This window comes from Canis lupus, chromosome 1 (assembly GCF_011100685.1).
Source record: "Canis lupus familiaris isolate Mischka breed German Shepherd chromosome 1, alternate assembly UU_Cfam_GSD_1.0, whole genome shotgun sequence".
Taxonomy (NCBI): domain Eukaryota; kingdom Metazoa; phylum Chordata; class Mammalia; order Carnivora; family Canidae; genus Canis; species Canis lupus.
Window position 1 is genome coordinate 89749155 of NC_049222.1, and position 26964 is coordinate 89776118.

Genomic DNA, 26964 nt, shown 5'->3' on the forward strand with positions numbered 1-26964 from the left:
ATACAAAATCTTCCTTATGCCTAAAAAGCATCACTACTCTTATTCATTGGGAAAATCCTATTCATTCTTCAAGACTCAGGTCAATAATCACCTTCTCAAAATGTCCTGAATCTTCATCAAGAAGACCTGGGTAGTTGTTGCTTTATCTCCCGGTTCTTATAGGACCCTACACAATTAATACTGATGTTATATTAATTATATTTAATATATTGAGTTTATTTACTTCTGTCTCCCCCAAATGACTCATCACCTACTCCAAAGGCAGTTTTTGCTTTACCCATTGCTTAAATCCTCAACAAACCAAGAAATGCCTAACAACTAAGAGAAAGCCCAGTAAGTAGTTTGTTGAATTAATATTACTGAACAACTGGATTTTGGTTTTCCTCTGTTCAGTCCTCTGAAATATCTAAGATTAAAAAAGAGTCAGGAAGAGGTAAGAATGGCCCTTCTTGGGACCCCTGGGTGGCTCAGTGGTTGAGCGTCTGGCTTCGGCTCAGCGCATGATCCCAGGATTCGGGATCCAGTCCCACATCTGGCGGGCTCCTTGCAAGAAGCCTGCTTCTCCCTCTGCCTGAGTCTCCGCCTCTCTCTGTCTCTCAAGAATAATAAATAAATGTTAAAAAAAAAAAAAAAAAAAAGAATGGCCCTTCTTCTGATCTTCCAGCTGCCACTGTTACTGCCTTCCCCTTCTTAAGTCTATGTGGTCCATTAGAACTTCCATTTGCTTCAAAGTAAACTTAAGTCTTACCAATAAGACTCTTATTCCTCAACTTAAATATTCAAGGTAAGCCTTTTCTATATATGCTTACAGCAGTCTTAGTATTGTCAGTTTCACTATCAGTGTTTGTCAACCACAAAATGCTTGAGGCATTAAAATTTAAAAACAAAAAAACAAACACAATAAAACAAAACTTCCATCATTGACCTCAAACATTATTGTTAAAAACAAGATCTCTAGTTTCTAAACTGGGAAGCTCAAGTTGCTCTGCCTCAAGGAACTGAGGGAAATATTTAATGTAAGATTCATGACCAGGGTAAGAATTCTACCATGGAGGTCTGCTCTTCACTGAAAAAGATCTTAATTCAACTTCAGTTCTCACAGCAAGGAAGTACTATTTCAGAAAGTTCCTAGATTCTCAGATACAATGGCAAACACAAGACACTGAAGATAAGAGAGGATCCCTGGGTGGCTCAGCGGTTTAGCGCCATCTTCAGCCCAGGGCGTAATCTGGAGACCGGGATCGAGTCCCATGTCGGGTTCCCTGCGTGGAGCCTGCTTCTCCCTCTGCCTGTGTCTCTGCCTCTCTCTCTCTCTCTCTCATGAATAAATAAATCTTAAAAAATTTATTTTTTTAATTTCGTCTATGTGTCCCTTTGTAATGAAGAGAAAGTTTAAGGAGAAAGAAAATGGTAAAATGCAATAGAAAAAGACCAATAACTGAGGAATGGCTCTGGTAGGAGTTAGAGATTTTCTACAATTGGAATCTGAAATGCAGGGAGCACATTTGGTGTATGCTTGTAGAAGACTTACACTAAGGGCATTCTTCTGCTACCTCTGCCAGCAGATGAGTGGCTTCTGAGAATGCATACCAAATTAATTCCCCAGCTGTTCACATGCACACAAGCAGCTGCCACTGTTACTGCCTAACACTTAGGGTAGTCTGTCAGCACCTCTAATCTCTGCCATAGCAGACAAGCCTCTCGGCTAAGACCTCTGCTGCACTTCCAAGGAAAGAATCTCTGAATTAAGGACTGGGTTGGCACTAGACTGCCAGCTGTGAGCCTTAGAGATGCGACTGCATGTTGCTGGGTCTATCAGCTGCTGAACCATTCTTATTAAAAAATGAGCTTAACGACAAATTCCCTTAAGAAAGTTTCTGAAATCATAATAGCATTCGTTGGAAAACAGAATTCACAGAAATACACTTCACAGATGTTTCAAGAATATGTCTATTTTGCAAAGTAATGCACATCTGTATGAACAGAATAAAAAGACAGAAGAACCTACAGGAAATGGAAATCAAAATGTAAAAGGATGTGTTAGGAACTTAAAGGTTGCATGTATTTTTACATAACAGATTTTTCCAACTATAGAAAAAACTAAGATTTTTTTTTTAAATATTAGAAAGCCATTTAAGTACTTCAAGCTAAGATAAGATTCCTAATAATATACTTTTAGAGATTTCTATACTAGTTACTTTTTTGAGTGGATGAAAAGTCCTAGGTCGTCTTCCTCATGAAGCAAAAGCGCAGTTACCCAGTCTTACCATGGCTCTGTAGTCTTAGCTACAAGAAGAAGCAAAAGTTTATTTGGTTTATTTATTGACCAAATAAACCAAACTTATTTATTTATTTATTTATTTAAGATTGGAATTTTTTTTTTTTAGATTTATTTATTCATGAGAGAGAGAGAAAGAGAGAAAGAGAGAGAGAGAGAGACAGAGGCAGAGGCAGAGGGAGAAGCAGGCTCCATGCAGGGAGTCTAACGTGGGACTCAATCCCGGGTCTCCAGGATCAGACTCTGGACTGAAGGCAGCGCTAAACGGCTGAGCCATCTGGGCTGCCCAACCAAACTAATTTATAAAGAACATTTAAAACATTTTGGGGGCCCCATTTTTTAAAAATGCACATGTATTTTTCTTATAGTAGAATCAAGTATATTTATCAATTACTTAATAATTATTATTAACTAAAATTATTTGTAAATATTCATAACGGCTTTTAAAAGTACCTTGATCTTTGTGTTTCTAAAATTTTTCCCAGTCCATTTATTGATCTGAAATAAAGATAAAAATGAGGAAGAAAGGATAAAAATTGTTAAATTTTTAAAAAATCATAAGGCATGTTATTCTAAAACAGGAAATAAGCATATACAAATATATCTGGATAAAAAATTAAAACAAATTTATATTTTTTATAACATATATTTTTAAATAAAACTTATATTTTTTATAATTTATTTTTTTCTAATCATAAATCAGGTATATTCTACTTCAGACATGATAGGCAAAAATCCACTGCACAACTGACAAACTAGGGGCTACTCTGAATTATAAAGAGATCCTTCACTTAAGGAAAAATGATTCATGAACAGCTGGTAATTCTAATGTTTTCAAAATGAGTAGATAAATCAAGATTCTTACTGAGACTCATTTTCCACAAGCACACATTGTGGACATGGCCATACACAGCCTAGAAGTAAAAACCTAGTTGTGAGTGGCTTTGACCCCAGATGGTCCTGAGTATTCACAGTAACACTAAGTCAAGCATCCAAGTTCTTTCACATAATTACCTTTTGGTTCCCTAACGAGAGTTTTTGCCAGTCCTTCCCTTTCTGATACTATTAATATAATGAAACAGGACTCCCTCTGTATGGCACCAAAAATACTAGCTAAATTCTTTGCCACATACTATATACCACAACTATTTATCTTTATACCAGCAATCCCACTGCCTTCAGTGCTACATGCTTCTATATGTGCCTTTCATTGAAGCTTGGGTTCTGTGGCAAGTCTCTCTACCATTTCAAAAGTTCTTAATCTTCTCAACTGAATATACTGTATGGCCTGATGGCCACTTCTCTCAGATATGTTCATCTTCTTCCAATTCCTCAAATCAAACACCCAGTCAGTTACAAGTCTGATGTACAATGGAGGACCCAAAACCAAAGGGTCTGTCGTTTATCAAAGTGCTTTGTCCAAATTCTTTACTGGGATTGCTGTACAGAGTAGCCTGGCAACAAGGTGGATAACAGTCAATATTACTGATGTTACAGACCCAGCTTAAACAGTCAATATGGCAATGGATAAGTCCAGTAGCAATAATCCTTTCTTTCATGCCAAAAATGTTTGCTACATGGATTTATGTCCTCCTTTCCAGCAATCACAATGATGTAGAGGATTTTGGAAAGAGAAACAAAATTTAGGAGACCAGTGTCAAAAGGGGTAAAAGAAGTAATCTCCATTCACTGCTTTCATCTTTCTAGACTTTTCAAATATATCAAACATTTTTCTATTTCTTTCCTGTTTTTATTCATTGCAGCTTGAAAATACTATGTAAACCATGATAAAAAAAAATCTATACTCTAATAATTTTAACAGTAGCTAACAGAGCACTTACTATGTCTCAGGCACTGTGCAAAGTTTGCCAACACTGTCTCATGAACACTTAAATCGAACTTAACGAAGTACATATTATTTCCCATTTTAGAGAGGAGAATTAAAAAGAACACAGCATCACCTTAATTCCAAAACCAGACAAAGACGCCACCAAAAAGGAGAATTATAGACAAATATCCCTGATGAACACAGATGCAAAAATTCTCAACAAGATACTAGCCAATAGTATCCAACAGTACATTAAGAAGATTAGGGCAGCCTAGGTGGCTCAGCAGTTTAGCACCGCCTTGGGCCCAGGGCGTGATCCTGGAGACCCAGGATCGAGTCCCATGTCGGGCTCCCTGCATGGAGCCTGCTTCTCCCTCTGCCTGTGTCTCTGCCTCTCTCTCTATCTCTCTGTGTCTCTCATTAATAAATAAATAAAATCTTTTTTTTAAAAAAAGAATTTTTTTGTTTTATTCTTTAAAAAGATTCACCATGGGATCCCTGGGTGGCGCAGCGGTTTAGCGCCTGCCTTTGGCCCAGAGCGTGATCCTGGAGACCCGGGATCGAATCCCACGTCAGGCTCCCGGTGCATGGAGCCTGCTTCTCCCTCTGCCTATGTCTCTGCCTCTCTCTCTCTCTCTCTGTGTGACTATCATAAATAAATGAAAAAAAAAAAAAAAAAAAAAAAAAAGATTCACCATGACCAAGTGGGATTTATCCCCGGGATGCAAGGCTGGTTCAACACTCGTAAAAGCCATCAATGTGATAAACCATATCAAGAAGAGAAAAAACAAGAACCATATGATCCTCTCAATAGATACAGAGAAAGCATTTGACAAAATACAGCATCCATTCCTGATCAAAACTCTTCAGAGTGTAGGGATAGAGGGAACATTCCTCATCATCTTAAAAGCTATCTACGAAAAGTCCACAGCAAATATCATTCTCAATGGGGAAACACTGGGAGCCTTTCCTCTAAGATCAGGACCACAACAGGGACGGCCACTTTCACCACTGCTATTCAACATAGTACTAGAAGTCCTAGCCTCAGCAATCAGGCAACTAAAAGAAATAAAAGGCACTCAAATTGGCAAAGAAGTCAAACTCTCCCTCTTTGCAGATGACATGATACTGTACATAGAAAACCCAAAAGACTCCACTCCAAGATTGCTGGAACTCCTACAGCAATTCCACAATGTGGCAGGATACAAAATCAGTGCCCAGAAATCAGTGGCATTTCGATACACTAACAATGAGACTGAAGAAAGAGAAATTAAGGAGTCAATCCCATTTATAATTGCACCCAAAAGCATAAGATACCTAGGAATAAACCTAACCAAAGAGATAAAGGATCTATACCCTAAAAAACTACAGAACACTTCTGAAAGAAATTGAGGAAGACACAAAGAGATGGAAAAATATTCCATGCTCATGGATTGCAAGAATTAATATTGTGAAAATGTCAATGCTACCCAGGGCAATTTACACATTTAATGCAATCCCTATCAAAATACCATGGACTTTCTTCAGAGAGTTGGAACAAATCATCTTAAGATTTGTGTGGAATCAGAAAAGACCCCGAATAGCCAGGGGAATATTATAAAAGAAAACCAGAGTCGGGGGTACCACAATGCCGGATTTCAAGCTGTACAACAAACTGTGATCATCAAGACAGTATGGTACTGGCACAAAAACAGACACATAAATCAATGGAACAGAATAGAGAATCCAGAAATGGACCCTCAACTCTATGGTCAACTAATATTCGACAAAGCAGGAAAGGCTATCCACTGGAAAAAGGACAGTCACTTCAATAAATGGTGCTGGGAAAACTGGACAGCCATGTGGAAAAGAATGAACCTAGACCATTCTCTTACACCATACACAAAGATAAACTCAAAATGGATGAAAGATCTAAATGTGAGACAAGATTCCATCAAAATCCTAGAGGAAAACAAGGCAACACCCTTTTTGAACTTGGCCACAGCAACTTCTTGCAAGATACATCTATGAAGGCAAGGGAAACAAAAGCAAAAATGAATTATTGGGATTTAATCAAGATAAAAAGCTTCTGCACAGCAAAGGATACAGTCAACAAAACTAAAAGACAACCTACAGAATGGGAGAAGATATTTGCAAATGACATATCACATAAAGGGCTAGTATCCAAGGTGTATAAAGAACTTATTAAACTCAACAGCAAAGAAACAAACAATCCAATCATGAAATGGGCAAAAGACATGAACAGAAATTTCACAGAGGAAGACATAGACATGGCTAACAAGCACATGAGAAAATGCTCCGCATCCCTTGCCATCAGGGAGATACAAATCAAAACCACAATGAGATACCACCTCACACCAGTGAGAATGGGGAAAATTAACAAGACAGGAAACAACATGGGTATCCCTGGGTGGCTCAGCGGTTTAGCGCCTGCCTCTGGCCCAGGGCGTGATCCTGGAGTCCCGGGATTGAGTCCCACGTCGGGCTCCCTGCATGGAGCCTGCTACTCCCTCTGCCTGTGTCTCTTGCCTCTCTCTCTCTCTCTCTCTCATAAATAAATAAATATTAAAAAAAAAAAAAAGACAGGAAACAACAAATGTTGGACAGGATGTGGAGAAAGGGGAACCCTCTTGCACTGTTGGTGGGAATGTGAACTGGTACAGCCACTCTGGAAAACGGTGTGAAGGTTCCTCACAGAGTTAAAAATAGAACTACCCTACAACCCAGCAATTGCACTGCTGGGGATTTACCCCAAAAATACAGATGCAGTGAAACGCCGGGACACCTGCACTCCAATGTTTATAGCAGCAATGTCCACAATAGCCACACTGCAGAAGGAGCCTCGGTGTCCATCGAAAGATGAATGGATAAAGAAGCTGTGGTCTATGTATACAATGGAATATTACTCAGCCATTAGAAACGACAAATATCCACCATTTGCTTCACCGTGGATGGAACTGGAGGGTATTATGCTAAGTGAAATAAGTCAATCAGAAAAGGACAAACTTTATACAGTCTCATTCATTTGGGGAATATAAAAAATAGTATAAGGGAATAAAGGGGAAAGGAGAGAAAATGAGTGGGAAATATCAGTGAGGGTGACAGAACATGAGAGACACCTAACTCTGGGAAACGAACAATGGATAGCGTAAAGGGAGGTGGGCGGGGGATTGGGGTGACTGGGTGACAGGCACTGAGGGGGGCACTTGATGGGATGAGCACTAGGTGATATGCTGTATGTTGGCAAATTGAACTCCAATAAAAAAATAATTAAAAAAAAAAAGAACACAGCAAAAAAACAGACAAAAAGTAGAACCCAACCAAATTCCAAAGTTCATCTTCTTAAACACTATGCAGTGGGCAGCCTGGGTGGCTCAGCGGTTTAGTGCCACCTTTAGCCCAGGGCATGATCCTGGAGACCCAGGATCAAGTCCCGTGTTGGGCTCCCTGCATGGAGCCTGCTTCTCCCTCTGCCTGTGTCTCTCATGAATAAAATAAGATCTTCCAGAAACAAAAAAACAAAAAAACAAAAAACAAAACCCACTATGCAGCACTACCTGCCCTCCACATGGAGACAGTATTACAGTTTTTCATAGTAAAGACTCAAAGGATATTATTATTAAGATAAAACAAATATACAGACAAATAGGAAATTTACTTCTTCAATCATCAATCACTGTAGGCAATCTTCTTATAAGCCTTATCTTTACTGATTCAATTTATAACACGCTATATAAACAGAATCAAAATCTGATGTCAGCAGATAACACCCATTAGAAATGATTAATAATAAAAGCTACTGACTGTCTCTTTGAAGATGACATTTATTAACTTAGGTCTTAAAAAATAATTCAAAGTCCTGGAACTCAAATGCCATTTGAAAAATCCAAATGACTGTTGGGTCATTTAGCACATCTGAGTGAGTACCATTCATCTTGTCCTACATTGACCAATCTTGGCCACAGACACTGAAGACATCAAACCAAAGCTGAAAGACAGGCATGTTTAGTTGACAGTCAGGGAAGACAAATCAGTGAGGGCTCAGGGAAAGGAGACCACCTGAGTCAGGGGAGACTTCACAGAGGAGTGAGGGAGGGGGCATTGGGAGGACTCTAGAGAATGCATAAAATTGCTTATGAAAAACAAAAAAAGAAAGCAAAGAAAAACAGAGACAATGAAGGAATTCAAGGATTGGCAGAGTGAGAGCACGTAAGAGTAAATAAAGGATCTGGCAAGACACATCCATGGGAAAGTAAGTCACCCTGAGTAAAGTTAGAGAGCTTCCTGTAGGGAGAGAGTCAAAGAGAAGACCAGAAAAGGAGGATGGAGTCAGAAGATCCTGAATATTAGTCTATGTTCTAACTCCATTTTGTGAGAAATGGGGAATAATTCTATATATTGCCATTTACATAATAGCCAATCAGACATCAACAATAAATGATTCCCAAATGATACTTGATGCAGGTCAACCTTGAACTTAAGTTTCTACAGGATAATATACTAGTATTTTGTATAGTACACTTCGGATCTGTAGGTAATTAACACTTAAAATTTCATACCTAATGGCTGCTCTTAATTTGCTTAAATCCTCTTCTGAAACCAAGTCTGTTTTATTAATGATGATGATATCTGCCAAAGCGACTTGCCTAAATTAGCAAAGAACAGATGTCAAGAGAGAGTTAAGAAATTAAAAATAGCAACACCTCCTTCAGATCAAATAGCATTAAGAACTATATAGTACTCTATACAGTAAGTGAATTTACTATTTATTATGCTTCAAACAGTAAGAATAAATTGCATCCATCACTATTAAATTCAGATTTCACATGTATTCATTCAAAAGATATTTCCAAAGTGCTCTCACTTGTTACTCTGAAACTACAACATATTCCCAAATGTTTACAATCAAGGATTATTTTCAACTCATAATTTTGTAAAGAAATGCAAAAAAGTCAGATATTCAATATGGTCAAACATGGATAGTCTACTGATTAAAATATTCCATGTTATTACCTAGAATTTTCAAGGAAATAAAACAAATTAACATGAACACCAAACCATTTTTTTTAAACTACACTTCAAAAGATACATTCGAGATCTTGGACAAATGTCTTTTTCATCACTATAAATATGTATTTTCTCTGTAAAATAGATACACAGACATTCAAGTTAAAGAATCCCATTGACAGAATGCTAGATAACAAAATAGCTTACTATAAATAGAAGTTCTTTTTCTATTAACAGAAGTAGAGAACTGAGATTCTTTAAATGTTCCTCAATTCCTTAGGAAATTTTAATCACTAGGCTATTTATCCCTAATTCTAGTTTTATGCTACTTGAAGATATCGTCATTTGTTTCAAAGAACATAGCCAAATTCTCAAAAATAAATGAACTTTAATTCATTGAAAAACCAAGTATTGAAATATATACCAAGTATTATAGTATATACATCGCAATCCTGTTTTTGTTTAAGTGTTCTATGAATAAAGATTTAATGTGGACATCTCAAAATATAAACAGTTGCTATATTTAAACTGGAAGCCTTCTATGTTTTACTTTACTTTGGCTTTTTAAAAAGGTTTATTTAGTTGAAAGAGAGAGCACAAGTGGAGGGAAGGGGCAGAGGGAAAAGGAGAGAAACAGACTCCCTGCTGAGCACAGAGCCCAACACAGGCTAGATCTCTCATACCCTAAGACCTTGACCTGAGCTGAAATCAAGTCACTTAAACTGAATGAGCCACCCAGGTGCCTCATCTTCATTGTGGCTTTTATGACACTTCACTATTTTCTATTTGGCTTATTTATTTATATTACATTTTCTATAATGAATATATTTTAATAAATAAGCTTACAAAAATGTTTAAGTTCAGTTTAATCTGAATTATACCTATATACCCAATGCAGCGTTCAGGCAGGATTACAGCACCACAGAGCACCACACTCCAAAATGAGAGGGAGCCAACTGCTTGCTGGCAATCTATTATTAATGTCTGGATCATCCTTAGCAAACGTCAGAGAGCCTCCCCCCCTTCACCCCAGCAGCAGACTTAGCAACTGTGCTGTGTGGCAAAGCTTTTTCCTCCATTAGCAAGAATGCTTAGGGTAGGCACACTAAGTTAAATATTTCTAAGTCTAAAGACAACCCAATTAGGAACATAAAGGTATCTAAACAAAAAAATGTTCTAAATGCAAATTAAAACTATTTCCATATTTGTCCCTCTGTTGTTCTAAATAACAGTGAATATGTGAATTAAATGAATTACTGTTGAAGAAGGCAGTAAATGAACCAATTCTTTTCTTTATAATCCTCTTCAATCCCAATGAAATTACATAAGAACAAAAAATTAGTTTTAAATATTCCACTGTTCCCAAGCTCCTCTCAGAGAACTGCTGCACCCAACACTTATTTTATGCTATATAGTAAAAGTTTTAAATAAAATTCAGTCATCAGACCATTATAAACAGCAATAATTCAATTACCGGGGAAAAAAGATAACAAATTTTCCTTGACTATGTTTTTGTATTTCTCACTTTGGCTTGGGATTTCATAATAATTTCTTCTTTCCAATTCGCTAGTAATCAATATATACTTTATTTTTTTTTTAACACTTTATTTATGTGACAAAGAGAGAATGAGAGAGAGTACAAGCAGGGGGCAGAGGGAGAAGGAGAAGCAAGTAGCCCAACATGGTGATTGATCCAGGACCCTGGGAGCATGATATGCTGAACCACCCACACAGGTGTACCTTAGTAATCAGTATGTACTTTAAATATGAATACCTGGAAGCTTCATTGATAAGGCCATCAGGTTTTTCTTCTTCTAAATGCTAAACAAAAAACAAAGTTTGGAAAAAAAAACAAAAACAAAAACAAAGTTTGAAAAAAGTTACTGTGGGAAAACATAAATGCTAATATCAACACAATGAATTTTACTTTGGAGACTCCTTTCTTGCTTCTTTTTTTTTTATTTTTTATTTATTTATGATAGTCACAGAGAGAGAGAGAGAGAGAGAGAGAGAGAGAGGCAGAGACAGAGAAACAGGCAGAGGGAGAAGCAGGCTCCATGCACTGGGAGCCCGACGTGGGATTCGATCCCAGGTCTCCAGGATCGTGCCCTGGGCCAAAGGCAGGCGCCAAACCGCTGCGCCACCCAGGGATCCCCCTTTCTTGCTTCTAATATAGATTTCAACAAGTTCTATCACTGAACATGCAAATGCAGAACTAATTTTTCTAACTTAAAGCATTTTAATCCCCATTTGTAATTGTTTTCCTATAGTGAACCTGTTGGGTTTTTGAGAGGAGAGGGCAGGACTGAAATTGTTCCCCTGCTATCTCCTTTTTGTTAAAAGGAAAACCCTCTAGGTTTAAATAATGTCAATAAAAACAAAAAGCAATAGGCTTTTGTCAAAGTATAGGCCTTTTTCTTTTCTTAAAACTGTTTTTCTTCTAAATATTCATTATTTTATTTTTTGAAAAAAGAGATAACCACTAAAATTAGACTTCCTTAAAATCTAATACACTTCTGTCCATTCCAGTCCCACATCCCACTTCCCATCCTAGCATTACATACAATATGGATTCAGTGCTGAGCCCTTCATATGCCCTCGAAACAAGGGAAGGCCACAGCCCCAATTCTAGCCTAAAAGCAGTTTATCACTTAGAGAAATCCACACTTTAGTGACATGGCCTCTCAGGGCAACTGTTGACTTTGCTGACCCTCTCCAGAGGTCAAAAAAATACTACTAGCTCCAAAAAAATACTATGACACTAATTTAGGGGCCTACAAGGAAGCTTTTATCTCTCCAGAAGCAGTTATTATTTGTCCACAATCCTATTTAAATCCCTAAAGGACATCAATGCCATAAGGCTCATCTCTGCAAAACGTTTCACCTTCATTACTCCAACCCTCACAATAAAAAGCTGTTTACTGAGGTTAAAGGCAATTTGATTATATTAACATTCTTTGTATTTGAAATCAAACTTCATAAATTCTTAAATCCATTTACAGACATTAACTCATTTAGCCTTCATAAGAATTCAAGGAAATAGCTATTCTCATTTTACAAAAGAAGAAACTAAATCTAATACTGTCACTGTCACAGGATACCCTATGATAGGGGAATTTTTCAAAAACTGAAAACAAGCTCAATTGAAGTAAAATGACCATTATTTTAAAAACTTATGAATGAAAGCTTTTTATGTCATATAAAATCAGTCTTGTATACAGATGTTACATAAATGTTAACAATCATGTAAGAGTATACTCATAGAGATTACCTAAAAATTACAAATTATATTTTTATTATTAGAGTATTATATCAAAAACTGTTGATATAATAACTGTTATAATAACTGATATAAAACTGTTCCTTGCCAAAAGACAAAGTTTACTATTTTTACTAGTTATTCTTGATCTGAGGCTACTGTAAACCCTATTATTAATGTCCTATAGAGTATAAGGGCTCTCACCATTCTGGAAATAATAACTGGCACAGGCTAAAAAAATATTTGTTGAATGAACTGTAGTTAACACCCCTATTTGTTGACAAAGATAAGTGGATGTTATTTGAAATATTCTATTTGATGTGTAGCAACAAATCCCTTTCTATTCGGTGGTGTATATTTAACAAAGATGTCTTTTTCATAAGGTATCTGTTCCTGAAAGATCCTGGAATATACTAGTTCTTTCAAAAATTTGGAATATTTTTCAAAGTACTACATTGTTGACCTTTTGGAAGCTTTATTTACATATGAATTTGGGGCTCTCTGGCTGAGTTAGTGGGTTATAAAAAAAGATATGGCAAGAAAATAAGAGATTTTGGTTTTTCATTTCCATACCTAAATAGAACTAATAGTTTCACAAGTAATCCATGTTTTTAATGCATTTACTTCTCCAGAAGATTAGAAATCTACAGTCAAAAGTTAACTTGGAAAAACCAATATTTTACTACCTTCAGGAAGTCAAGAAGCATCAAAAATAAAAACAAGTTAAAATCCCCAAAATAAAAATAGGCCAATATGTACAATCTATTACAGATAAGACATGTTATAATCATACATAATTATAGAAAAACAGATAAAAAGCCCTGTTCTATGCATATATGGTTATAGAAACATAAATAATAAATGCACATTAACATTTATTTTATCATATAAATATTTACCAACATTTATTTCCCTTATGTAACTTCCTACTTCCCCAAGTCAAACTGCAAAAAGACTAAAACCACTCTGTTTTTCAAGAGGACATTCTCCATATCAATGATTCAGTTGGGTAACTTCCATTTACAATGTTAAAAAATGGGAATTCTGGTATTCTATTCTACTTGTACAGGCAAGGAAGGAAAATATTTGCAATCCCCCCCCCCCAAATTTTAGAGTGCATATGTGTGAATACACACACACACACACACACACACACACACGCCCAAAGGATTCCTTATCTCTGCTGAGAAACTATGGCTTTTGCTTATATATTAGGAAAGAGAAAAAAGATTTTGGTACTAATTAATCCAACACATCCAAAGAGTCAAGATTCAACCCTCCAAGTCAGCACACAGTAAGAGTGTAAGATTTCTTTCTCTTACTGTGAAAGAAACCCTTTGAAATAACACCAAGGTAGACATGACTTTAAGAATGGCTACTGGGTGTCCTTTTCTGCAGAAACAGAAACAAGGTGGATGGGAAAGAAGAGAGAAAGATGGGGGAAACATTGTTGTTGACCAAACTGGAAAGAAATCTAGTGTCAAAGATGTCAGACTACATTTTTAAAAAGCAGCAGTAAGCAGCTCTCTCTTTCTAAAGGATTGGATATAGATCTGATGCTATTTCAGCTGCTAGAAAATGATTATTGCATAATGTCAGTCTATTTATTTTTCTAGTCTTTTCCAAGCCAAACTGTTTTCTGACTGAATTGTTTCAACAGCTAGTGCAATATAACAGAAGAGCCAAAAAGAAACCTCTCGCTTGACCTTTCCTGTGTAACTTCATCCATTGATTCTATTGCATTAAATGCTGTCACGTTTGTAGAACTGAAAAGAACAATGTTGGTAGCCTGGGTGTCAAGTCCTGAGAATAGAGAGCTGTCATTTGAAGTTGTCCAATTCTTTGCCCGTGATTAAAAAATGAATATTTCAGATCAATGGGTGACAATCCCATTAGAGTGATAGCCCATGATATCAATTACCATTTCAGTTTCAATTTGGCTGCCTGGCCACAGGGTACCATTTCTCAGCTTTACTTGTGATGGGCTGGCTCTGTGAAGCATGACACCCTTAAATTGCTGCCCATTATCCAAGTGTCATTACTTGTACTGCCTCAGAATTCTCTGAATCACAAGCAGCTACTGAGGTCAAGCTTTGCATCCAGAGGAATTGGACAAGTGGGCAAATTCTTTATATAAAAGAAAAGTTATTTATCTGGCATCTGACTTAGAAAATCTAAAGTTTCCATTATCCTGACAGTATGTCAGTTTTGTGTAGGTATATTGATTTAATAATTTAAGAGGTTTTATCAAGGTGGCAGAAGGTTAAACGTTTACTGTGTTTGCATTATTCAGAATGTTGCTTTGTTTATATGGCCTCAATTACACTGACAATAGATTCTATTTAACTCCTCTGCACATCTAAATATACATATAAAATTATTCCTGTAATCATAAATACATAAAGAGTTTAACTCTCAATAACTCTCAATACTTTAAGTCTATCAAAAGAACAAAATAACTTATCTCCTGTAGGCATCTCAAATTTGATAATAAATATACATAAGAGATTAATTCAAATATGCCTATAATAAACATTCAGAGTGAAGAATTTGATGTATTTTGTTTCCCCCATAAACATTTTGTTAGAAATAAAACGATTTTAGAACTGTCGGAATTTTTCTGAGTAAAACTATAATATTTGGAATCTTTCTTTGATTCCTAAGATGATTAATAAATTTGGACTTAAAATCTACAAAGAAATTATTTCCCAAACATCTCAAATTAGCCTGCTCTATTCCTGAAGGAGCCAAAGGGCCAGTGAAGGGATACTGGTAACCATTTAACAAGCCTGTCATATAACCCCGAGAGAATAATTTTATTGAAGGTTTGGAAGAAAAACTTTTTTTCTAAGATTTTATTTTTTTAGGCAATCTCTATACCCAAGGCTTGAACTCACAACCCTGTGATCAAAAGTCACACAACTCCATGGACTGAACCAGCCAGGTGCCCCAGAAGGAAAACTTTTTCAAATTAACAAATTCAGATATATTGTGGAACCGAATATAAAATGGACATGAAATTTTAAATATTAAATTTAAATTTCCTAGAAATGATTACTTAGGGTGCTATCCACATTCCAGACTGGGACCAGGAGATGGAAGATAATTTCATTCTCTTTTCCCTAGTAATATTTCACTTGGAAAGTTGAGAATTACTGTTTTATTTTATGCACTAATATGTTTTAAAAAATCTTACTAGGGCAGCCTGGGTGGCTCAGTGGTTTAGCGCCACCTTCAGCCCAGGGCATGATCCTGGAGACCCAGGATCGAGTCCCACATCAGGCTCCCTGCATGGAGCCTGCTTCTCCCTCTCCCTCTGCCTGTGTCACTGCCTCTCTTTCCCTCTGTGTCTCTCATGAATAAATAAATAAATCTTAAAAAAAAATAAATAAAAATCTTACTAGGTGCATTTTATGAACTGAAGTCTCTTTAAATGCATTTGAGGAGCTTGATAGTTATGAAAACATTCACAGGAGGATGGCTTTTTTTTTTTTTTTTTGAGGGAGGATGACTTTTAAAGGAGAGTTTCTCCTCATTACACCTATGTATAAATCTTGATTTCTTCAAAATAAGGTAAAGCAATTATATTTTTAAATGCAATTATTTCTGATAGCAGTTTAACAAGAAAAAAAAAGTTCTGTTTTATCAAGCTCACTTTTTTCTATCAACTAGAAAAACCCATCAACATTGGGGTTGAATCCCAGTGAGGAGTTACACATACCCAAACTGTATCCTTTAATACAGTCATTATAAAATATTACACTTCCAATTTCTATCATATCAAACCAGGGTAACAGAAAATAACTTAATTTTAAAATGCAATAATTAAGACACACAAATTTCATCTACTGTTCAGGATATTTAAAAAAAAGTTTTTTGTTAAATACCCAAACAAAAATGTAGAAAAAATAAGATAATCGATCCACATTCCCAGCTTTAACCAATAATTAGCAATGCACAGCAATCTTTCAACTTACTTTTAATCCATATTTTGAATCCACAACAGTTATGATACCTACAAAGGAATACATCTTTTAATCACCTTTATACTTGAGAATGAAAATCACAACTAACCTATTTCAGTTGCCAAATGTTACTCAATAAAGTATTGACAAAGATGCAATTTAATTCAATTCCAATAAGTAAACACATTTCAAATGTGTACTGAGTGCTTAGCACCATGTTAAGGCATTATAGAGATTATAAAATATTTTTTAAATTAAATAAAGAAGAAAATAAGATTTCTTTGGCCTTTAAAAAGCTCACATTCCAAAATATGATGAGACCAATTTCATAATATAAAGTGGAATGTGATAAATTACACAAGATAGGTTATTTTTCCAGTTTTTATTCACATAATCAAAATCAAGACTTTTCTTAACATTTAAATTATTGCTTTTCAAATCTGAGATGTCTTTAGAGATCTTATTCTCAGTACTTTGCATTGAATCTCACACTAATATTTTCCATAACATGTACCTAAGTTTCCAAAAGGTCAATTTGTTTGGCAATCTCTGAATGTATAAGCTAAATAATTTTTTCAAATGGTAACAGCAGAATGAGTTTGACGATATCTAGGGAATTCAACCAACTACATGCTACACATATTAGCGCCAAATGACTGGGCACAGTCTTAAATTTCACTCTTTAGTCTAAGGAAGACCTGGTTTAAAGAAGGGAAAGGATGAGAGGGGCATAGTTACTTCATTCACAAAGTTTCTAATATGTCTTAAATGAAGTCTATGAATAAAATTGTCCAAAAGTTACAGCAAATAAAGTAAGGGGTGAGGGCTTTGCTTAATTCTTGAAATTGAAATGTAGAAATATGATTCTCATACTGTACATTTGCTAATATACTAAGTACATAAATCAAACAGAGGATAAAAGAAACCCACATCAGGGACACCTGGGTGGCTCAGTGGTTGAGCATCTGCCTTTGGCTCAGGGCTTGATCCTGGGATCCAGGATCCAGTTCCACCATCAGGCTCCCTGCAGGGAGACAGCTTCTCCTTCTCCCTCTGCTTATGTCTCTGTTTCTCTCTGTGTGTCTCTCATGAATAAATAAATAAATCTCAAAAAAACAAAACAAAACAAAACCCTACATCGTATTTTAAAAGGAAAATCCTAGTGAAAGCACTAATTGGGAGGTGACATTAAGATCCAGCATCTAGTTCTACCATTGTCTGAGGCTTTGTAATCTGTTATAAACAAAGGCTCACTTCATTATCAAACTAAACAAATTTAAAAGGAGTAACAATGCGAGGATTAAAATGTGAATGAAAAAAAAAAAATCTTAACTATAACACTGTACTTGAAAACAAAAATATTTGCTTTTTCACTTACCATCAAGATAAATATCAACCCCTAATTCAGCATCAACCCAAAACATAGAAGCTACAGCACCTGAAAAATATATATAATATTCATCAAATAAAAATATTTCTTTAAACTGAGGAAAAAAAACAAAACTGAGAAACATTATTCTGTCCATGCTGTTTTAATTTGTCCTAACAGAATTAGCAGGCGAACACATATACGAATTAAGTATGGCTTTCCAAACTTCTTTATGGAAATTACAATGATAGAATCCTTTACTCTTTATACTTTTCTTCCTTTCTCCCTTTTCCTCAAAAAAAAAAAAAAAAAAAAAAAAAGAAGGAGGAAGGAAGGAAGGAAGGAAGGAAGGAAGGAAGGAAGGAAGGAAGGAAGGAAGGAAAACAGATCAACTCTTATCACAAACCCAATACCAAGCTTCTATCAGTGCCATAATAATCTACCAACAGATATTACCAAATAATCTGGGTATTATATGTGCATATAGGACTTATTTTTATTTTTTCTCTCTCAAATTTAATAATCATACAGCTCACAAATAATGAATTATCTCTCTAAAGGAAAGCAAACCACAACATAGATAATTCTGAAGTCATTAGACAAAAAAAAGAGAAAAGCTTTTAAGTTTTATAGAAGAAAAAAAGAAGAGAAAGAGGAGGTAAAATTATATAATCTACAGCATTACTAATAAAACCTCACACTATTCAATACTGATATAAAATTTGTGTCTGAGGAAAAATAATTTCTAAGTAAGAAATTAAACCTTGTTTTTGACAGAAATTGGTTTGGTGGCAAACCAGAAGCCCTGATCAGTATGCCCTATACAAGAGAAAGAAAACTGGCAGTAAAGAAAGTATTTGATTTTTCAAAGCATCACAGGTCCAGTTAGTGACAGGGCTGTCTAAAAGAATGAGGAGTAGGGAAAAACAAGGATAACTGAACTCATTCCAGTGTCTGAAGCTGTCCACCTACCCTGAAGAGATGTGGTCCCCCAAGCATCACTCTGTGTCAACAGTGAGAAATACCTGTCAGCTGTTTACAGTGATTACTCATGCAAGATATAGCAAGGGCCACAAGATCTAATGGTTTCCTGATACCTATTGATTTTTTCCCAAAAACTTAATAGTTTTCCAATTTGACTGAAATAGGATTTGTGAGTAACAGGGGCGAATCAATGCCTGTTCTTTTCAAGGAAATTACTTTACCATGACAATTATTTAGCTTAGAACTGGAGAGTGTCAGTCTCCTAAACGGGAAACAACTGAATTGCCAATAAGAATTTTCTTCACTTACTTGGCTAACAACATGATTTTAATTAATGGGGGAGAAAAACATAAATCTACACTGAGTATCATTACTCCAAACAAGAAGTCATTAAAAAAAAGGTCTTAATTTTTTTCACGCAGTAAAATTCCACATTGTTCATAAACATTTTTTTTTAACTCATGGATTACTATTCAGATAGCTTGTAAGTCCTACACAGTTAACATTCGTGTAGTATAAAGTTGAACTGCAAGAGTATATGAGGGTTTTTTTTTTTTTCTTTTGTGGTGCATCTTTGGTAATACTTACCAAGCTACCCAAGAAAGAACTGTTTAAGATTTAGATGCAGGTGTTTAGCAAGAGGAGTAAAGATGAGAGAATAAGTTAATCAGTAGTTCCAAACCCAGGGTGATTTTTCTCCCCAGGGAATATCTGGCAATGCCTGAAGATATTTTTTTTTTTAAAGATTCCATTCATCCATTCATGAAAGACAGAGAGAGACAGAGAGAGAGAGAGGCAGAGACACAGGCAGAGGGAGAAGCAGGCTCCACGCAGGTGGGACTCGATCCTGGGTCTCCAGGATCATGCCCCAGGCCGAAGGCAGGCGCTAAACCGCTGAGCCACCTGGACTGCCCATGAAGATATTTTTAACTGTCTCAACTAGGGGAATGCTACTGGCATTTGTGGGTAGAAGCCAGGGATGCTGTTAAACATCCCACAATGCAAACAACAACAATAACCACAAAAACAAACAAAAACATCTACAATCCACAAGCCAATCCTCTATGAAAAAGAACTATCCAACCCAAAATGTCATTTGTGTCAAGGTTAAGAAACCTTGAGCTAGATTATAAAATCTCCCTATTCAAAACTGATTACAATAAAAATTTAAATAAAAATTTAAAAGCCAAATGTTATCAGCAACAACCAAATATACAACCTCTTGTAACAAATTTTGAAGAGTGATAGTCTCAATAAGAAACAGAAAGTCTCATGTGACTTCTGATAATTCTTAATTCTACCTCCACAAAGAAGTGGCTGTGGGGAAAGAGTTAATAAAATCCAAATACTTATCAGAAACAGCTTTCAAAAGAAGAGGAACTAAGCAAGGAATAAGTAATATGGGAAAAAGTCAAGCAAGGGTAAAAGTTTCTAACCATTTCCACATTTTTGGAGGAGGGGTCACTTCCTAGGGCTCAGAGCAAAATGAACTCAAGGGTTTGAAGCTTGAGGATGTATCCACACAAGATATGGAATTCATGAGTAGTTAGAGGAAAATCAGGAGGGGAACAGTTGGTACTTTAAGGGAGCAGAGCCTAAAAGTCAGATAGCCCATCTGGCTTCTCAGTTACCCTGCTTCTTTGTGTCCCTTCCCCTGCTCCCTGCAATATTCAGCATTCAAATTGAGGCCCAAGAGAAAAATAAGTTTAGGTAAGATGGGTACGATATTAAAAATAATTCTTCAACACCATATATAAGTAAGCCGATGTTCTCTGAGCCTCCTACATCAAGCACCAACATGCTGAAAAAACAATGAACCTATATGACAACTTAGAAGAAACAAAAAAGATAAAAGGAAAAAGTTGAAGAAATGAATAAGGCATATAAATGGCAAAGAACTCATTCTGGAAGGAAACAACCCAGGAAGCCAAAGAAAATTCTCAAAGGCCAATTCATAATAAAGAACTTAAAAACAAAACAATCAATTAAAAACAAACTCTAAGGGGCAAGATAAAGTAGAATAATATGAAATGGTAGTTTGTGCTAAAGAAATAAACATACAGCCAACAAACATATCATTACTTAACAAATTCTTTTAAAACATCAAGGAACAGAACAGAAACTGGTAAAAACAATATTACTGACAAAGAGGACCAATCTGAGATGATTAAAGTAAATGCAGAAGCAAAAGACAAAACAAGTAGAAGATAGAAGGTATGGAGAACAAGATAATATTCAGTAGGAAAACTGGTACCATAAAATATAGGACCCAATAATTGGACAAAAAAATCTTCATGGTAATAAATAAGTCCCTCAATGAAGAATGGTCCCTCAATGAAGAAACCTACAGATTAAAGAGCACAGTGTAAAGAAAAAAATAATTATGAGTGACACATAGATGTACCTTGGTTATATTACTGACCTCCAAATATAAAGGAAAAAACTGTCAGGCATTTTGGATGACAAAGCAGGTCACTTTTAAGAAGGCAGAAAAAAAAAATCAGACTTTTCTACAGTAGCATTCCTTGCCCCAATATAATAATGACCACAAAATTCTAATACAAGTGCTCCCTAAGGATATCACCTCCTGCCGAGTTGTTTTTCAACAATGAAAACATCAGGCAGACATACTCAAAGCATTAGAGGAAACAACAGCATTAAAGCTCAAAAAATATATCACTCACATATCCTTCCTAATGAATAAAAAAGGAAATCCTGCCAATCAAAAAATACAAAATCAAGGAGCAATATTTGCCATGTTCTTAGAGAAGGAACCTGTGATCTGGAAATTTTATACCTAGTCATCCTTCAAGTATAAAAACAAAAGACAAGCATTCTCAAGCAAGTATGCAAGAACTCAAGCAAGAGGGGTGCCTGGTTGGTGCCTGGGTGCTTATCTGCCCAACTCTGGGCTTCAGCTCAGGTTGTGATCATGACACCGAGCCCCATGTCAGGCTCTGTGCTCAGCAAGGAGTCTGCTTGGAATCTTCTCTCCCTCTCCCTCTGGCCCTGCTCCTGACTCTGTCTCTCTCTCAAATGAATAAACTTTTAAAAAATATTTATTTATGAGAAAGACACAGAGAGAGGCAGAGACACAGGCAGAGGGAGAAGCAGGCTCCCAATGCGGGACTCAATCCTGTGACTCCAGGATCATACCCTGAGCCAAAGGCAGATGCTCAACCACTGAACCACCCAGGCGTCCCTCAAATGAATAAATCTTTTAAAAAATTAAAAAGAACTCAAGGAACATGCCATCTATAGCTTGAAGCAATTACCTAACCCTGAAATACACTCAATCAAGAGATTCATCAACTCAGGAATGGAGAAGCCACAGTACTGAGGTGATGAGGACTAAAACGGTTTAAAACAGAACTAAACGAAGTGTGAGAGAATATAGATGTTAGAAATCTTGAAAACAGGGGTGCCTGGGTAGATCAGTTGGTTAAGCATTTGCATTCAGCTCAGGTCATGATCCTGGGGTCCTGGGACTGAGCCCTACATCCAGCACCCCGCTCAGTGGGGGTGTCTGCTTTTCCCTCTCCTCCCCACTCATGTTATCTCTTGCTACCTCTCTCTCAAATAAAAAAATAAAGTCCTTTAAAAAAAAAATCTTAACAACACAGCATAGAATAAATCCACCAAAACCAGGAGATGGGAATAAGCACAAGTATTCACTCCTTACTCCTTTATATCAGGGAGTCAAAAAATACTCTGAACTGACACATAGAATTTAAAAAACAGGGATCCCTGGGTGGCGCAGCGGTTTGGCGCCTGCCTTTGGCCCAGGGCGCGATCCTGGAGACCCGGGATCGAATCCCACATCGGGCTCCCGGTGCATGGAGCCTGCTTCTCCCTCTGCCTGTGTCTCTGCCTCTCTCTCTCTGTGACTATCATAAATAAATAAAAATTAAAAAAAAATTTAAGAATTCAAAAAACAACTTGTCCCATTTGTTTATGTTCTTTATAAACCTTTTTTCCCCTTAACTCATATCCCTTCCAGTGAAAAACATTTTTCTGATATTCAGGGTTCCTTCATTTCTCTCAAGTTCTCTTTTTTCAATTACATATTTTTTTTTTTTTGCTTTTGCCTACCTTTTATTGAGCAATTTATTAGATAGTTCATTCTAGTGATACTAACAGTTGATTTGTGAAGTACCTAATATGTGTTGGCTAACATTAGGTGGTTCACATATACAAAAGACATTTTTTTAAAGGACTTTATTTTATTAAATCATAAGAGAGAGAGAGAGAGAGAGAGAGGCACAGGCATAGGCAGAGGGAGAAGCAGGCTCCATGCAGAGAACCCAATGTGGGATTCGATCCTGGGTCTCCAGGATCAGACCCTGGACTGAAGGCGGCGCTAAACTGCTGAGCCACCTGGGCTCCCCTCAAGACATTTTTAATTAAGGTAAAATGGTAGAATTTAGTTTCAGGTGGATGGCATAATGACTCAGTATTTGTATGCAGTTCAGTATTTGTATGCATTACAAAGTGATCACCACAGTAAATCTAGTTACCATCCAACACCATATAACTGACTCCCTTCATCCGCTTCAGCCCTCTAACCCCTTTCCCTCTGATAACCATCAATTTGTTCCCTGTATCTGAGTTTTGTTTCTTAGGTTCCACAGATAAGTGAAATCGAATGTATTTCCCATAGCATAATACCCTCAAAGTCCATCCCTGTTGTTGCAAATGGCAAGGCCGTTGTCTATATATCTATATCTATATCTATCTATATCTGTCTATATCTATCTATCTATCTATCTAATCACATCATCTTTATTCATCCATTGACAGACACATTGTTTCCACATCTTGGCTATTGTAAATAATGCTGCAATGAACATAAGAGTGCAAATACCTTTTCAAATTAGTGTTTTCATTTTCTTAAAAAGAAAAAAAAAAAACACCGACAAGTGAAACAGCTGATCACATGATAGTTCTATTTTTAATGTTCTGAGGAATCACCATACTGTTTTTCTATACCGGTTGCACCAATTTGCATTCCCACCAATAGTGTAGAAGGGTTCCCTTTTCTTTTTTTAAAAAAATTTTATTTATGTATTTATGTATTTATTTATTTATTTAGAGAGAGAGAGAGAGAGGACACAGGCAGAGGGAGAAGCAGGCTCCATGAAGGGAGCCCGACGTGGGACTCGATCCCAGGTCTCCAGGATCACACCCTGGGCTGCAGGCGGCGCTAAACCGCTGCACCACCGGGGCTGCCCAGGGTTCCCTCTTCTATGCATCCTCGCCAACACTTATTTCTTGTTGATTTGATTCTAATAGGTATGCAGTTGTATCATATTGTGGTTTTGACTTGCATTTCCCTGAAAATTAGTTGAGCATCTTCTCATGTGCTTGTTGCCCATTTGTATACATTCTTTGGAAAAATGTTTGTTTAGATCCTCTGCCTTCTTTTCAATCTGTTTGTTTTTGTTTTTGTTTTTTTTGCTATTGAGTTTATACATTTCGGATATTAACCTCTTATCAGATATAGGATTTGTACATATTTTCTCCCGTCAGTAGATTGCCTTTTCATTTTATTGATGGTTTCCTTTGCTGTGCAGATGCCTTTTAGTTTGATATAGTCCCACTTACTGATTTTGCTTTTGTTGCCTTTGCTTTTGGAGATAGATCCAAAAATTCAATGCCAAGACTGATGTCAAGGAGCTAACCACCTGTTCTCTTCTAGGAATTTTATGGTTTCAGGCTTTACATTCAAATATTTTACCGATTACAAGTTAATTTTTGTATATATAGTTTCATTCTTTTCATTTAGGTGTAGTTTTCCCATTACCATTTATTGAAGGGACAGTCTTTTCTTCCTTGTATATTCTTGCCTCCTTTGTCATAGATTAATTGGCCAGAAAAGTGTGGGTTTATATATGGGTTCTCTATTCTGTTTCATTGATCTGTGTCTGTTTTTATGCCATTACCATACCGTTTTCATACTACAGCTTTGCAGTATAGTTTGAAGTCTGGACTATGATATCTTCCATTTGGTCTTCTTTCTAAAGACTGCTTGGGCTATTCAGAATCTTCTGATTCTACACAAACCTTAGAATTATTTGCTCTAGGAGTGCCTGGGTTGTCTCAGTTGGTAGACAATGTGACTCTTGATCTCAGGGTTGTACATTCAAGTCCCCTGTTGGGTATAGATTACTTTTTAAAAATCTTTGAAGAAATTATTTGTTCTAGTTTTGTGAAAAATAGCATTGAAATTCTGATAGAGGGACACCTGGGTGGCTCAGTGGTTGACCATCTGCCTTTGGCTCAGGCCATGATCCTGGGGTCTGGGATTGAGTCTCATATCGGGCTCTTTGCAGGGAACCTGCTTCTCTCTATGTATGTCTCTGCCTCTTTGTCTCTCATGGATAAATAAAATCTTAAAAAAAATAAAATAAAAAATTAAATATAATTCTGAGTTTACACTGAACATGTATATTGCATTGGGTACTATGGACATTTTAACAGTATTAGTTCTCCCAGACAAGAGCATAGAATAACTTCCCATTTATTTGTGACTTAACTTCTTTCATCAGTATCCTACAGTTTTCAATGTACAGGTCTTTCACCTCCTTGGTTAAATGTATTTCTAGGTATTTTATCCTATTTGATACACATTGCTTTGTTAGGCTTATGACAAGGATTTCCTAATTTCTGACAGTTTCATTATTTGTGCATAGAAACACAACACATAAGTGTATACCAATTTTGTATACAGCAATATGAATGAGTTTATTTATTATTTATTTATTTAATTTTTGGTGGGGTTTTTCAGGTCTTCCATATATAGTATTATGTCATCTGCAAGTAGCAATAGTTTTATTTCTTCAAATTTGGATGCTTTTATCTTTTTATTGTGTTACTGCTGTGGGTAGGACTTCCAACACTATATTGAATAGAACAGGCAAGAGTGGGCATTCTTATTTTGTTCATGATCTTAGAGGGAAAGCTTCCCGCTTGACACCATTGAGTATGAGTCTGTTATATATAGCCCTTATTATATTGAAGTACATTCCCTCTATACCCACTGTTTTTATCATAAATGGACACCAAATTTTATCAAAGGCTTCTCCCCACTTGAGATGATCACATGACTGTTACTCATTTTGTTATAGGGTGTATCACACTGATCTGCAGATGTTAAACCATCCTTGCATTCCAGGAATAAATCCCACTGATCATGGGGTGTGATCCTTTTAAGGCATTGTCCAATTCAGTTTGCTAATATTTTGTTGAGAATTTTTACATCTGTGTTCATCAAGGATACAAGCCTGTAATTTTTTTGTGTGGTGTCCTTCTCAGAGTAATGCTGGCCTCATGAGTTTGGAAGCTTTCCCTTCTCTTCAATATTTTGGAATAGTTTGAGAATAGGTATTACTCCTTTTTTATATATGTGGTAGAATTCCCCCATGAAGACATCTGGTCCTGGACTTGTTTGCTGGGAGGTTTTTGATTAGAGATTACATCTCCTTACTAGTAATGCATCTATTCAGATTTTCTACTTCTTCATGGAAGACTGGAAGTCTTTTTTTTTTTTTTAAAGACTTTATCCATTTATGACACACACACACACACACACACACACACACACACACACAGAGGCAGAGGGAGAAGCGGGCTCCATGCAAGGAGCCCAATGCGGGACTTAATCCCAGGACTCCAGGACCACACACCAGGCCGAAGATGGCACTAAACTGCCGAGCCACCCAGGCTGCCCGAAGATTGGAAGTCTTGAAAGACTGTATATTACTAGGAATTAACCCACTTCATTAGCATAATAGTCTATTTGATCCTTGATTTCTGTGGTATGTTAACTTCTTTCATTTCTGAAAATAATCAGCTCTTACTTTCATTGATCTTTTCTATAGTTTTTTAGTCTCATTTATTTCTGCTCTGAATCTTTTATTATTTCTTTCCTTCTAACTGTGGCATTTATCTGTTGTTTTTCTAATTCCTTTAGGTAGAGTTATCTTTTTGTGCACTTCACTCTTAGAACTGCTTTTGCTGCATCCTATAGATTTTGGAATGCTATATTTCCATTTATGTCAAGGCATTTTTAATTTCCTGTCTGATTTCTTCACTGACCCATTGATTATAACAGTTGTATGTTATTTAATTTTCACATATTTATGATTTTTCCAGTTTTCTTTGTGTAATTGATTTGTTTCATACCACTATCGTTATAGAAGATACTTGATATGATTTCAATCTTCTTAAGTTTACTGAGACTTGTTTTGTGATCTAACGTGTGACCTATCCTGA

General features: G+C 36.3%; 1 protein-coding gene across 1 annotated transcript in view; it reads right to left on the bottom strand.

The window, feature by feature from the left end:
• CBWD1 (COBW domain containing 1) overlaps positions 1-26964 on the bottom strand; it is a 57738-nt gene that overhangs the window by 16868 nt on the left and 13906 nt on the right. Inside the window, 5 exon segments of the mRNA NM_001313837.1 lie at positions 2732-2776; positions 8666-8752; positions 10888-10934; positions 16350-16387; positions 17716-17775. Of these exon segments, the coding sequence (NP_001300766.1) occupies positions 2732-2776; positions 8666-8752; positions 10888-10934; positions 16350-16387; positions 17716-17775 (277 nt within the window).